Source organism: Stigmatopora argus, chromosome 2 (assembly GCF_051989625.1).
Source record: "Stigmatopora argus isolate UIUO_Sarg chromosome 2, RoL_Sarg_1.0, whole genome shotgun sequence".
Taxonomy (NCBI): domain Eukaryota; kingdom Metazoa; phylum Chordata; class Actinopteri; order Syngnathiformes; family Syngnathidae; genus Stigmatopora; species Stigmatopora argus.
In genome coordinates this window covers 11,764,870-11,779,494 of record NC_135388.1, presented here as the reverse complement: position 1 = coordinate 11,779,494, position 14,625 = coordinate 11,764,870, and the positions used below count along the sequence as shown (strand labels likewise).

The 14,625-nt window shown below is 40.8% G+C and overlaps 1 protein-coding gene across 3 annotated transcripts in view; it reads right to left on the bottom strand.

The window, feature by feature from the left end:
• Nucleotides 1-229: 229 nt before the first annotated feature.
• Nucleotides 230-14,625, bottom strand: part of dennd2b (DENN domain containing 2B) — a 31,017-nt gene continuing 16,621 nt past the window's right edge. For all 3 annotated transcript variants that reach the window (XM_077589623.1, XM_077589613.1, XM_077589632.1), the window contains exons 5-20: nucleotides 10,923-11,035; nucleotides 10,643-10,858; nucleotides 9,999-10,095; nucleotides 9,811-9,855; nucleotides 9,336-9,520; nucleotides 9,131-9,240; nucleotides 8,949-9,018; nucleotides 7,226-7,303; nucleotides 6,791-6,931; nucleotides 6,486-6,634; nucleotides 3,217-3,394; nucleotides 2,625-2,666; nucleotides 2,386-2,497; nucleotides 1,712-1,951; nucleotides 701-787; nucleotides 230-608 (exon numbers count right to left, since the gene is read on the bottom strand). In XM_077589623.1, coding sequence (XP_077445749.1) covers nucleotides 574-608; nucleotides 701-787; nucleotides 1,712-1,951; nucleotides 2,386-2,497; nucleotides 2,625-2,666; nucleotides 3,217-3,394; nucleotides 6,486-6,634; nucleotides 6,791-6,931; nucleotides 7,226-7,303; nucleotides 8,949-9,018; nucleotides 9,131-9,240; nucleotides 9,336-9,520; nucleotides 9,811-9,855; nucleotides 9,999-10,095; nucleotides 10,643-10,858; nucleotides 10,923-11,035 — 1,898 coding nt within the window. In that variant the 3' untranslated portion in view covers nucleotides 230-573. The remainder of the gene's footprint in view (nucleotides 609-700; nucleotides 788-1,711; nucleotides 1,952-2,385; nucleotides 2,498-2,624; nucleotides 2,667-3,216; nucleotides 3,395-6,485; nucleotides 6,635-6,790; nucleotides 6,932-7,225; nucleotides 7,304-8,948; nucleotides 9,019-9,130; nucleotides 9,241-9,335; nucleotides 9,521-9,810; nucleotides 9,856-9,998; nucleotides 10,096-10,642; nucleotides 10,859-10,922; nucleotides 11,036-14,625) is intronic.

Genomic DNA, 14,625 nt, shown 5'->3' with positions numbered 1-14,625 from the left:
AGTTAATTGCAGAGAAAGTGCTGTCAACTCGATTCAACGGGGAAATAATGGGAGCGTAGCAGTGACAGCCAACAGTGACGAGAGGAGACATAATTAGGTTAATGTAGCTGTTGTTAGATTTACCAGCCTTACGGGATCTCTCCAGTGTCCTTAGTGGATGCTGAGTGTAACTTGCCCCTCTTTGGTACATGTGAATGATCACTTGAAGAAGAAATTGAGCTTAAATCTGTAGAAGATGCATGACTTTTTTTTATCTGTATTTATTGAAAGATTGCAAAATGTGTTTACAGTTCACCATCTTGATTCATGTACACTTTAGAATAGATTTCAACTCTTGGACGGTTGTGGCATTGAAGTATAGAAACTGTACATTTTATGCCCTTGTCGTGTCTCGTTCAATCTTCACAAGAACATCAGTGGTTTTTGAGTGGCCCACCTGCTGTGTACCATCCTGCCTTGGCTGTAAGTTCATACGCTGACCAACATCAAGACCAGCTGACAGTGAAATATTTACACAAAATAACGAGGATCAAGACAGGACATCAGGTTTGAAATCAGGGGGGGAAAATCGCCTCAGTTCTTCTTGTGTAGAAACTTCATTTTGCTTCCTGAAAAAGTGCAAACATTTTTTTTAATTGTTGATTGTTATTTAACACGACTTTTGAAGCTATTGTTTGGAAAAGCCCTTCAGACACCTCACCAAGGCCTTTGAGGAACTTGTTGACACCACTCTGCTCAGTGTCGGGCAACTCCTCCAGATACTGGTCCACCCTCTGCTCAAACAGACCTGTCAAAGTTGTCGGGAAAACCACTAGAGGTCAGTGCATGTGCAGGAAAAAACCCTGAGCACAAATGAGGTCACATTATCTGAGTGTGATTGGGCTGCACTAGCAAAATGAGTCTCACAGGGATATTTGTAGGCACTATTAAAGTATCTACATATTACCACTGTCTTGTTGTCTGTAATGGTGGTTTTGATTTAATTGTGAGGACCAGGAACATACTAGTACATGGAGCCTAACCCTTTATAGGTCAAGTAATAGTTTTTAGTAATAAAAAAAAACACCCTCATAGAAATTGGGCATCCATATAGGTAGGTGGACATCACATTTTGGGTCATATCATCTACATGACACAACCACATTTCATATACATGAGCCAAAATGTGATATCCGCCCACATATGTTGATACCAGATCTCAGTTTTAATCGCATTATTATTTTCAAAATATTATGAGAATATTTTAGTATTTAATATGAAAAAAATATAAATACATGTATACATTAATAGAATGTTATTTGTCCATTCAAAAACTCTAAAGTAGTGGCCAGCCAATTGTAGTGCATAGTAGAACGTTAACAAAGGCAAAATGAATAAAGGCCCAAATAGAAATACGCTCTACTTATGCCACTCAAATAACGCTTTAAGTTGATTTTGTTTTTGCTTTTTTAGATTTTTAACTCATTGCCTGCCATTAAAAATGATTCATTTTATTTCATCAGGGAGGAGTGCAAGTAAATGCTCTTCTATTGGTTCCACTGACGACGGTAGAAGTCCAACCCATTTTGACCCCGTCAGAATGGATTGAATGTCTCGCGCCTTTGAGTTAAATGAGTACCCCATAAATGAAGACCAGGAGCATGGATCTTACAAAACTGGATAGCAAGGATATAGAATAAGAGCTTAAACATGTGAGACAAGCGGTGTTTACCTTTGGCGCGAGTCTTCCTCAGCTCTCGATCTTGAACGAAGCCGGCAAACATCTGCGACTCCATAAAAACTCCCAGGAAGCGTCGAATACTTTTGGAGGCCACCGACTTACGGAAAGCTTCCCTTTGAAAGAGGCGCTCGCCACGTTCGTTTTGGGTGATGAACAGTGAGTAGTGGCCGATGGTCTCCAAGAAGAAGCGAATAAAGGCCTCTGACACCAAACTGTTTAAACAGTTGTACTCTGCAAACACACAAAAGGGGAAAATAACTGGATTGACACGTTGAAAGGAACAAATGAGTCTTTTAGTAGCTCGCGAGTAGAATCTTCTTAAGGAAAAACAGAAGTTTGGCTCAACTGAGCAATAAAATGCACACGCTGCTCTTGACAGCAGAGTGCAAACTCAGGGATACTGCTTCTAAACTCGATTTTCACTGAGCCTGAAATTAATGAACAAGTACTTTTAATCAAAGGACAGTGCATACTTGAGACCCTCAAGTATTTTATAAGGTTCTCATGACCACAGAGATGGCCAAAATTTCTTCTCCAGAGGCTACAGTGTACTATTGCGGCGTTATTTTCTTATTCTCTACATGCTGTCATCGTGTAGGTGTTCTACTCATCATAGATTGCGTCAGTCAGGGTTTTCACAGTTAGATGTTTTGTCACGTATTTACCTTCATCCGACTCGCTGTCTGAGTCTTGATTGATGATGTCATTCCTCTGTTCAAGCGCTTGTTCCAGAGCCGCTTGAAGTTTCCGCGGCAACAGCGAGGCCTCGTCATCCATCTATAAACAAACGTATAAAAAGACAAACACCACAATCACTGGAGATAAACAACATTTTACAGGATGACTTTCAATGTGTTTTAAAGCCTTGTTAAAGTCTTTCTTTTAAACGCATGAAAAGACGAACCTGTCTGATGAAACGGTCAGTTCCGAGGTCCACCATTAATGCCTGACGAGAGGAAAACAGTCAGGTAAAAAAAAACAGCCTCCCCTCAGTGTATTCAAATAACTTTCTTTTCAAATCTCGGTTGTCATGTGGAGCAACGTGGATGTTTACCAGATGTTGCTGACATTAACAGACACTGTCAGTTAGTGGCAGTCAACACGTTAACACACACCACCTGTTTGTAGATGTGTAGTTGAAATATGTTGAGTAGAATATTTGACTTCCCTGAGTTACTTTAACATCACATAAAAGTAAATTTGAGGTGAATTTTCATCTTAACCCCACTATGCAGATTTTAGATCACAAAGTAAAATTTGAATCCAAGAGTAATATTAAGAGTTTTAACGCCAGTTGAGAAATATTGGACCAGGTACAATCGGGACTTTACGGTCTGAAAGGCATTTTGTAATTGTCGGGGAAATCCAAATGTAGTGCAATTGCCATAATAAATAAGTGTTTGAAAATATTTCTTGATAAGTCAGCACTTCTGATAAAACTGGCAGCGTTCCTGCAATGGTTTCAAGGATGTCACTGTCAAATTCATTGAACTTACTTCTTCTACAGGCAAGTCTTTGAGCTTTGGCAAGGAGCTGGACAGCAGCCCCACCAGGAATGGCGTGGGACAGCAGACAATGTCCAGCATGGACCCGGGAAGCACAGGGATGAAAGTGTGTTGCCAGGAGAAAGGGTAGAGCAGTGCGACCACGGCGTGCATGCAGCTGGACAGGGTACTGATGGGGGAAACAAACAGGCCATTTCATCACCGCATTGTAGATCCCAAAAGAAAACTTTTTTTTTCTAACATGCACACAGCAAATATTGCAACCTATTGGCTGCTATATGCCTTTTATGTGTGTATCCACGTCAACAACGTGACTAAAGAGTAAGCTTGATGAATTATTAAGTCACAATCATGCTGCATCAGTTATGTCGGAGCTCTGTTGACGCAAATAGCCCACAAAAATGCAGCATTTTTCCCCTTTGACAGCTGCGGTATAACATCCAGATCCCAAATAGCAGTATGTCTTTCTCACGATCAGTCACTTGTTGACAGTATTTGACCCCCCCCCCCTCCCTCACGCGCCATTCCCTCCCCCTTCGTCCGCTAGTCCTCTACATAACGTTCAGCCTGTGTTTCACAAGAGAGTGAAAATAAACTGCGGGCTCGATCATTCACACACACGCAGGCACGTAGTAGAGCACCAACAAATCAGTATGGCTCAAGAACAAAATCCTGGATCAAACATGGTATGCAAACATACCCCACTTGAGATGAGACACTTTTACTGAGATTTTTTTTCCGCACTGTCATCAACTATCAAACCAAAGTCCCTTTCTCACAGTAAATGATCACATTTCAGTTGTGCAATCGATTTGATGTCAAGTTCCTCAAACAGCTAAATATATTAATCATTTTCAATATCCTTCCCAGTGTGCACCCATGTGAAAATAAGAAGGCAATGATGGAGGCTCTCTAAAGGTGTGTGATGAATATGCAAAGATTGCTCAGTGTGGGGGCGTGAATTGTGATGAGAGCTACTGAGCTATTCAGCTGGTTCACCTCCCTCCTTTTTCAATGCTCCTCTTTGGACAACAACTATTCCCTGAAACAGCCCTACACCAGTGATTACACTCCACATGAAAAGCACCATATCCACTCAGTATCACCAAAGTGGTCTGCTACTGTGTTTTTTATTATTGCCACAGAATATGGGGAAACCCAAGAAGTCCAATCCTTGATGAGTTCAGGATGGCCATGAGAAAGTCATTGTTTATTTTACCTCTCCACCCTCCTCCTTTTTGCTCTTCCTCCTCTCATTTCCCTTCATCATATTTCCCCTCCTTGCCATCTGCGTTAATGCGCTGGCACTTTGCGCCAAGAAAAGGCTTAGAGACATTCCAGCTATCCTTGATTTTGCAGTTTTGTTTCGCTACTGTCTTTGCTTTACTAATAACCATATTTTAACTGCTTAAGTTCAACAGCTGAGCATGCTATGCATTTTAGCTATGATTTCCTTTTGTGGGCCATTATGTCACTGACCCCATTTAAAAGGTTAGCTCACTGGTTACCATGGACGGTGCTAGACGTCCAACCCAATTTGTCTGAGATCAAATGATCGCTGACAGCGCAACCCAGTCATAATGCAGCTTGGCATGGTCCTCGGCACTGAGTTGTGATGGGGGCAGCTGAGACCGTTCAATTACCACCTGATTTGAAGCATATAATTGTGGCACACGTTTGAAGTGTCCAAGATCAATCGATCACTTACCGAGCCACTGCCACCGCTCATTTATTGAACGCAAGACAGCCTTAAAAAGTTGTCCGCAGAGAGAGAGCAGTAAAAGCGCAGATCACCCAAACAATGACCTCTAATTATCGCAAGTCGTGCAATGTGAGTATTGCACATGTGCACATTGTAATGTCAGGGGGTTCAAACGCGGCATATTTCAGGGCTAGTCAGCATTCTAAAAACCATAAAACCCCTGGAGTTAGCTTATGTAACTCCCAACAATAAGCAAGGAGCATCGGCATGCCGATTGAGTTTAGCGAGTCAAAGGTGCCGTAGGATGACGGTGACGTCATCCGATTAAACATTCAACTTGTAAGAACAAATGTTCTGTTGAAAATAAATTGCCCTCAAAGGAAGTCAGGATTAAAATATCCTGGAAAGTGTGTGAAACTCCAGCACAATCATTACATGCTGACTGACAGCATTGCTACAAAAACAAAGAACTATTGTCTAACAACTTTTCATTATTGGATGTACATGTCTAAGGAAAAGATGGATACTGAGGAGCTATTTTAGGTAGGTATTATGTAGGTATTGATGGAGAAGAAATAAAAGCTCTGCGCGTAAGCACACATAGTAATCCAAAAAAAGGCATATTCTTGGGCAATTCAACTGACTATAACATTAAGATTTGTAGATTTCACAATTAAGAGACAGTCTGTTGGGAGGCATAAGATGTTATCTCTTAGGTTAGGGCCGTTTGAGTTTGTGGTGTTTTGTCAATACTTGTGCATGAGGGACACTGGCACACCATCAGAAGACAAACGGTGACGGCAAAGCAGCACACAGGAAGTGCATTCCGTTCTATGCGCAGTCACTGCCCTTGTCGATGTTTGTTTAAACTGGCCTCTTTCGCAAGGAGACTCACATCTCATCCCGCGCCGCCCTTGCCCCCGGCGTTATGAAAAGGCCGGCGACAAAACGGGTCTCTGGTGACTCATTGTGCTATAAACTGAGAGAATACGGTTGCCATATTTATCTTTGGCCATCTATTTGTTAGTTGGCAGTCTTCTTCCTGGTTTTTAGAGGTTGACGTAGGAAGTTTAAATGGATTTGAATGGGACTTGATTGTGAGTTTGAATGCTGTGGTCATGTCATAATGACGCACTTGGCACATACCCATTCGTTCTGATTTCCACATAAGTATAATGGCTTTTTCCCAGGCCAATGTATCACCAAAGTGGTCTGCTACTGTGTTTTTTTATTATTGGAACACAATATGGGGAAACCCAAAAAGTCCACTTGACTGTACTCACAATCAAGTGCCATTCAAATCCATTTAAACTAAGCCTATTACCACCTTAAAACAGCCAAAATTAAGAGGTTTCTGTCTAAACAAGGACAGGGCAAAACTTATCAATGCATTCATTTTTACCAGATTGGAATATTGTAATTGCATAATTACTTATTTTACTTATCTTCTTGTGTAACATATCACTATGTAAGTATGCCATATTAAAATGAGGACTTTTATGGGTATTTTCTTAGAAGTGTTTTTTTTGTGTCTGTAAACTACAATGAGGATTCTCACCTGAGTTTATCAGCCACAAAGATGACCCTGCGCTCCAGCAGCAACGAGGCGAAGACCCGAATAACCTGGCGAACACCGAGGCACCCAAACAAACTATCAAAGTCCACGTGCTCCAGTCTGGAATCAGTGGGCCGCCTCAGCTCGATGACCTGAACGAGTTAACAAAGAAATTAGTTGATCCAGTTCACAACACACGAGAGATTAGAAAAGGCTTTTACAACATTTCCTTTCAAATCACAATTGCTAACTAAGAGCATGTATTGGCAGTGATGAAAGCTCTGATGGCGAGTGGGTTCTATTCGGACCTCATTTCCTGCACCAGGCAGAAAGGTCTTGACTTTGATGAGCTTTCCGGGTGCAGGAAAGGGCGACTCCATCAGACTCCTCATGAAGGGATAGACCAGCGCTGCTGATACACCTCGCCGTCGCTCGACCTCATCCAAGATCTAGAAAATTGTGAGATATCAAATATAGACCTTAAAATCTATTTTTTCCCAAACAAAACACCATATTTTACAGTTATTTTCAGTCACAGCACATGTTTTACCATTATGATTTTACATTTTGCTGCTAAAAGAGCTGAATTACTTGCTTTTGCTCAGCTGAGCGTTTAACTGTTCTCAGTTACTGCGAAAACAACAAAAAAACTTGGAAAAAACTTATTACACAGATGTAGAGTTGAAGGTCAAAATTCAGCCAGACAACATACAGGCACTGCTTATGTGTGTGCATGAACTCACGGTGGAGAACAAGTCAAAACAGCCCAGCCTGCTGATGACACAGTACACTTCTGGAAGGCGAGGTCCTTTCCCACTCGGCTAAAAGAAAAAAAGATTAAATTGAGCGGTGGCGGTGACAGACTTATCGGCTTTAAATGCTGCGTGTGGTTTTATGACATGAAAGGAAAGGGTAGTATAGTTGAAAGTTGTGGAACTAAAAATAGAACCCTGCCAGTTCATGCTGTTTATAGATTGCCACTGAAATCTCAAATCTAGCCGCTTCCTACAGACAGGTGCTTTAAAAAAAATACAGATTTTGCTGATGCTATCTGCTTTCCTAGCATACACTGGCGGACTGAGTTGTTCCTCAAGACACCCACAAAGGCTGAACCTATTGTCCATATTAGGTATAGCATTTTCTCTTGTTTCTTTCCAAATGGATGATTAAATCAACTTTGTGGAGGTTGATTCAAGAGCTCAGGAATGCTCGCTTGCTGCCAATTTGCTAGACCGACAGCAACAAAGCCACAACGAACAGCGGTTCCCCTCTTGTTTTACCCTCATTTGAGTGTTCAATCAATGTTCACACTGGATTCACTACATTGACCTTTGTGGTGACCCTTTGAAATATATATTCCAGCATTCTTAAAATGACCCGATAGCAAATCCTGCATTTGGTTAAGTCCTCACAATTTACCCACAAAAAACAGAGCAGCTCAATAAAAAAATGAACAAAATTCATAAATCTTTGTGTCATCATTATGAAGAACTGAACAAAAGTAATAGTGTTAAACTTTTTACAGCTTATTTTGATTTTGCCTTTTTAAGTAAAAAATATTCAGCAAATCTGTCGTGAGCGTTAGCAAATAAAAACTGGCAGTGAATAATTCACAGCCAGTCATTCCAGTTTAAGTGAATCAGATGTCTATATTTGGATTAAATAATAATAATTGAAGTGACTGCAGACTAGTTCACATCTGCACAAGAATTATTTGTTGTTTGATGATTATTAGTCGAATCTAACGCAATAGTTAACCACTGCACAGTTTTGCCTAACTACCGTGATGTAATCTTAGGGGATATCAAAACCATTTCAGAATCTACTGAACATTTCTAGTTTGATGGCATTGAATACTGCTTATATCATGAAAATAAAAGCCAGTGTTAGGTTTCAAGAAACAACCAAGAGGTGGAGGGAAAGAAGAGCGTTATAGCACAGATACAGAGAGAGTGAGTGACTGTGAAAGGCAATAACACAATGAAAGGTGTTGAGTGTTATACCCTTTCACCAGGAAAAATGTGTGTTGACACCCATATCCCCCGTGGGTGTCGCCCCTGTTTTGTGTCAGTCAACAAATGTGCTCAAAAAAACCCTCCAGATTCATATACTAATTTGCTGCCATTGAGGCCTAAAGATGAAAAAAATCGACTTGAACTGCAAAGAATGGCCATGATCCCTTCCAGCCCTTCTACTTCAGATGGATGAAACGTCTATCGCCTTCAACGGCAGCGAGTGAGTCAATTGCTCTTTTAACTCCCACATAAATTAAACAAGGTGACTCAAATGTGAATCCCTACTTAAATATTTTCCTACCAATGGATGATAATGGATGTTTTCCATCTGTGATGGTGTCAGTGGAAAACCTTATCTCGCGCGCAATTGAAAAGCTCTGTCACAACAGACAAGGCTCAGCAGGGGGTGCACAGAAGCAAAGAGAGATTAGGGAGGTAAACGTTAACTGACCAGCAAGCGTCTGCAGTAGCCGAACCTCCTGCTGCCATCTTCTCCGGTCAACATGAAGGAGAAAGTCTCACTGTAGAATAGAATAATAGTTGACATATGGCAAAGAATGCACAAGGACTTCATACAAAATGCTACAATAGCAACATGTTTTAAAAAAAACCAAAATGCTAGACTGTCCATACCTGGAATACTCCAACACAGGATTCCAGTCTTTTGCATCAGGGAAACAGAACTGAGGAATAGCTTTGAGCCTTTGTTCTGCTTCTCGCATCTGCTTGGTCAGCCTCTCCAGCTGCAGGACAAGAAAAGTCATTCGATAAGGAGTCTGTGCTTGAGCAAATTGCGAGAATCAGCAACAGGTTTCAATGACGATAGCGATGCTCTCACCTTAGGAAACTGGTATGTGACCTCCGGTGAGTAGGAGTTCTTGCTCTCTTTCTTTTTCAAAGACACGACGACAAAATATTCAAAGAGTTCTCTCTCCTGCCACTCAATTAGCTGCAGCTCCAGCGTGCGGTAGCTGGGGGCCCGTCGAAGGATGGATTGCAGTTTCAACAACCTCTGGGTGTGAGCTATGGAGGGGATAAAAGATTACTTCAAATAATTAACCTTAGATTACGTAATAGATGGACGCCTGCTTCAAATGTTCTTTAATTGGTGCTTACATACTGTAAACACCCAGAAATATGTGCGATTAAGGTTTCATCAAGAACTACCATTGCATGCATTCAGCCAGAGTTGCGGTCAAAATGTGTGAGGTCACAGCAGGTGCCCCCATAAAAACAAAACTGACATGAAAAAATGCTCCACCCTCACACAAGTGCAGCACCTCAACCTTGGAAACTGGCAACTGGTGACTCACCTTTGAACCTGTCATCAGAGTCGCTCTCACTCTCGCTGTTGTCATCTAGGTGGTAGGCATGAGACAGAAAAGAAGCTTTTCAACAGTGCAAAGGGCAATTTCACAAGCATTTGCTTAGCCATTGGGAAGGACCCTGCTAATTCTATTTGAGGCCGTTTGGCTACAAATATTCTCACGGCAGCCCCTACCTCTCAAAGATGAGGTGTCAAGATTGGTCATGGACAGCTTTTTAAGTCTCTTCTTTCCACGTTTACTGCAGTAGATGGAGTTGATTCTCTGGACCAACTGTAAATAGAACACAGTATCTGTGGTTTAATCTTAGTAAATAAAAAAAACACATGGGGTTGTTTCACTTTTGATTTGATAATACTGCAGTGATTACGGAAATTGACCAAACATAACTCTTTGGCTATGATTAAGGACAATTGACATCCTATCCATTTGCGAGCCCCTCCCAGCCAAAATGTATGTTTTTTTCACAGCCTTTGAGTGTCAATAACGCACTCACCCTGCCCTGCCTTACTCCAGTCTTTCCTGTCCTCCCTCTTCAAAGTCTATTACATTCAATGGGACTGAATGAGTTAAAGATACATATTATATCTTAACTCATTCATTGCCACCGGGAACACTAGAAGTGAAATGGATTGTACATTTATCTATATAAATAGAAGTAAATAAGTCATTTTTTAAATATTTGGTCTTCATTTTCATGCTGCCGTGCTTTCCTAAAGTAAAGCAGCATAAGAATCCTAGAAAACCCTGGAAGGAAAACGCAAGTAGAGCTCTGCGAGGGCTCATCGGAGATGTTGTTGTTGGCTGCGGCCATGTGTACCTTGGGGATCCGCCAGTGCCTGTGTGAGGTCAGGTTATCGCCAGTGCCGCAAAGGCTATCATCCAGCAAGCCGCAAGAGGAAGTTGATACACCCATTTGAGGCAGCAGCAGAGTTTCATCATGACTGTGGCGTTTGGACAACTGGGACAACCGGTGACTCTTCCGGTCGTTGGTGCTCATGAGGCGAAGGGATTGACTGCTAGGTTTGGACGGCAACTAGTAAACACAGAACATGTGGATGAAAGAATCCATTAACAAAGCCATAAAGCCTTTAGTCTACCTGAGGTGGAGAATTTTCTTTACGGTCCACGGCAGTCCAAGATCTGCTGCTTTCCAAATGACGACCCAAATTTCTCCTTTTCAGGTCAACATCCTCGTACGGGTTCTCCTTCTCTGTGGACGAGATGTTGACATTTAGTGTATTTTAAATTACAATGACTATACTGAGGGAAGCAAAGGTTGTCTGGAGAGCCAGCAATCTCATTCTTGTTTTTATGAAAATCAGGGAGTTAGAAAAAAGGTAAGTCAAAGGTCATTCTCAGCTGGATCTCGCTTTTTCAAAACAGTTGCTGCTGGCACTGGGCCCCACAGAACCCAGTGAGCCGAACTGAAGCTGATGAGTCACTGTCCAGGCATGCGAGCTGTCTGCTCCTCTGAGGAAAAGGAGACTCATCCTAGAGATTTCTTTGTTTGATAAAACGTATGGATAAGTCATTTACTTTCTTGTAAAATAGTAAATACATGTTCTTCCAATATTCATTATATGAACGACTGAAACAAGCTGTTACCTTATTATTGTTGTTACAATTGCAAGTCAAGAAAATGCATTATCATGTACACGGATTGCATTCTCACTCCGCAGCGTCTTTAGTATTGTACATTTCTAGTTCAGATGTCTGTGCTTATTATTCATCTTACCAAACCGCAACTGCTATTGTTTGAGTTTTCAATATGTGTTTTTTGGCTATGGAAGGGAGAAGTTTTTTAAGGAAGAGGACAAGAATAAAACTCCAGTGTACATTACCTACTAACACCAAATTGGTAACAAGACACAATGGGAGAGTACCAGGAGGTATCTCTCTTAGGGGTTGAAGAAATAAACCTAAAAATGAGTAAATATCTACTGACATCAGTTTTATTTTATCACCTGTGCCTTTGAGACAGAATTGGATATAGCCAATGTTGGTTGCTCCAATGTCTTTACAAACAAAAAGAGCTATGCACAGTTCATCAATCTTGAGTTTTCAACCTTATGCTCTGAGCTTTTGCCTGTTACACCTCCAATACTCCTTCATTGGCAAGCATATTCCCAGGTTGACTTCACAATGTCAGCTTGTGTCTGTGACCTCAAGTGACCAAGAAGTGCAAGTCAAATTTCTGACTAACAAGTCAAACATGGCAATAGCCTGAAACTAATAGTGTTAATGTAGTATTCTCTTTACATAGTTCTCAGTAAATACATTATAATACACTAGAAAGAATATGCACACTGGAGAGAAATGCAGCCTGACTGAGGGCCAACCTAAATAAAATGAACATTTGTCATGAGTCCAGAGCAACACAGGCAGCTACTCTGAGAATATAGGATTTAGGCTGGCTCTGACAACTATGAGAAAGTAAGAGACAAATCAACTAGAAGGCTTTCAGCAGGAGCTAAAATAAGTGAGAGCCTGTAACTCACACACCACAACATAGGATGAAGAATTATAATAATAGTATTCGACCCTCCCAAAAATAAAGTTACCAATACAGCGGGGAAAATTGACAAGCTTGTTTTTTTTATGTTGTGTCATGCGCGGCATTGTTCTTGGCAGCGTGGCCGGAATCTCATCTTTTCCAGATCAAATTTGGAATGCTTCAACATGTGGTCCTAAATGTGATGCGTATGTTTTACAATGCAACATCACTCTGAAAACATAAGTGATTGTCTCTTTGCATGGTGGTCACTTCAGACACATCAGCTGACTTGGAATGACTGCCAAAGAATTGTTGTAGGTTAACTGATAAGGTGATAAAGATTCTATTCTATTGATCTTGTTGAACCAACATGAACTCATTTTCTGCCGTTATAGTATACATCACGTGTCAAAGTGGCGGCCCGGGGGCCAAATCTGGCCCGCCACATCATTTTGTGTGGCCTGGGAAAGTAAATCATGAGTGCCAACTTTCTGTTTTAGTATCAAATTAAAATGAAGAGTATAGATGTATATAAAATTTCCTGATTTTCACCCTTTTAAATCAATAATTGTAATTTTTTAATCCATTTTTTCTGTTTTAGTTCAAAAATCATTTTGTAAAATCTAAATATATATATAAAAAAAGCTAAAATAAACATTGTTTTAGATCTTTAAAAAACTGAATATTCGGGGCTTTTAATCCATTTATAAAAAAAGATATAAATGTTATATCTAAAATGGTCCGGCCCACGTGAAATCAAGTTGAGGTTCAGCGGCCCGCGAACCAACCCGAGTCTGACACCCCTGTCATCCATCCATTGTGATTTGGAGAGCTGGCAGCCGGATATAGCCCCAGCGAATCGCTGCCATAACTCCAGTTAAAATGGGTTAGGTGTCTAACGCCTTCAATGGCAGCCAATGAGTTGAAATATGTTAGTCTAGTGGGCCAAAAGTTCAGAAAAGAGGCAAAGGCTTAATTATTAATACTGCATTTACATTTTAGAAAAAATAAATGAAACGGTATTGGACTTGATGATTGAGCTCTGCATTCGAGGCACGAAAAAAATGATGCAGAAAATGTGCTTCCATCCATGTAAGACGTCTTGTTTTTTTTTTTCTTCATCACAGTTGAAGAGAATAAGAAATACTCGCATGACCCCACGCAGTGGAGCAACTCCATTAAACTGAAGCAGTGCTGTAATGAGAGCCTGCTGGGAAAATTATACGTCTGTGAGGCAGCTAATGTACTGCAGGGTACTACTTACTCGACTCCAACATGCAGTATAATGCAGAGGTTGGACACACCTCAACTTTACTCTGTTATTGAAAATCTATGTGTACACAATGGAATCGCCAGCCAATCTGAGTCTGTATCAGCTTACTGTATGAAATGGACCCGCAACAGTATAGAAGTCCAATTATGGGTGATAAAATAAAATATTTGGCAATAGCACACGCAAAATTTGGCTTGTCCTTCCTGAATGCATTTTGCTTGGAATCTCAGACAAACCCCAATAGTTTCGAGAAGGTTACAACATTACAATGCTCACGCAACCCGATCCAATAGATTCAAGAACCCTTCGGCCAGCTTGTACAAGCGTCTATTTCAAGTGTCAAAGCGGAAAATATGTCAATGACGGTAACACATTTAAGTGTCACTGAACTCAACAAAGCCGACGGCTGAATCATAGCAGCGCTCTTGTAAAATATGTGATTCATCCTCTGCTTCAACGATTCCCTTATTGACACATCCTTAAGCCGTTACACTTGTCTGGGCCTTTCATCTCAATGGGGCAACTGTAACAAAGCTGCAAAACGGACTTACAATATATACAGCAAGAGTAGGCAACGGCAATTATCAAGTATGTTGAGTTCATTTAAAGTTAAATCGGATATCGATTTCTTGATTCATTAAAATACAGACAGACTTCACACGTTTCTCTCTGGTCTCTCTAAGAAAGAGGTGCTTAAAATATGGGTCATTGTAATTTAAAAAAAGGTCATTTTTCTATTATTTGGGGGGGTGGACATGGTAAATGTCCGCCCTGTGCCGAAACAAGGCAAACAGGCTCTTTGTCAGGATTTGAATGTGCTTATACTCACTTGAACAGGGGTCTCAAACTCGGTGAATATGGGCTGCATCAAAGAATACCCAAAATAAGGGACAAATGTTGCAAATTCAATCTGACTAACTTGCTGACAAACACCAGCAACATTTATATTTAGCTGCAGGTATAGCAGACTATAAGAGAAAACTAAAACAAACCAAACATATATGGAATGCTTTCAGTAAAAAAGTATCAAAAC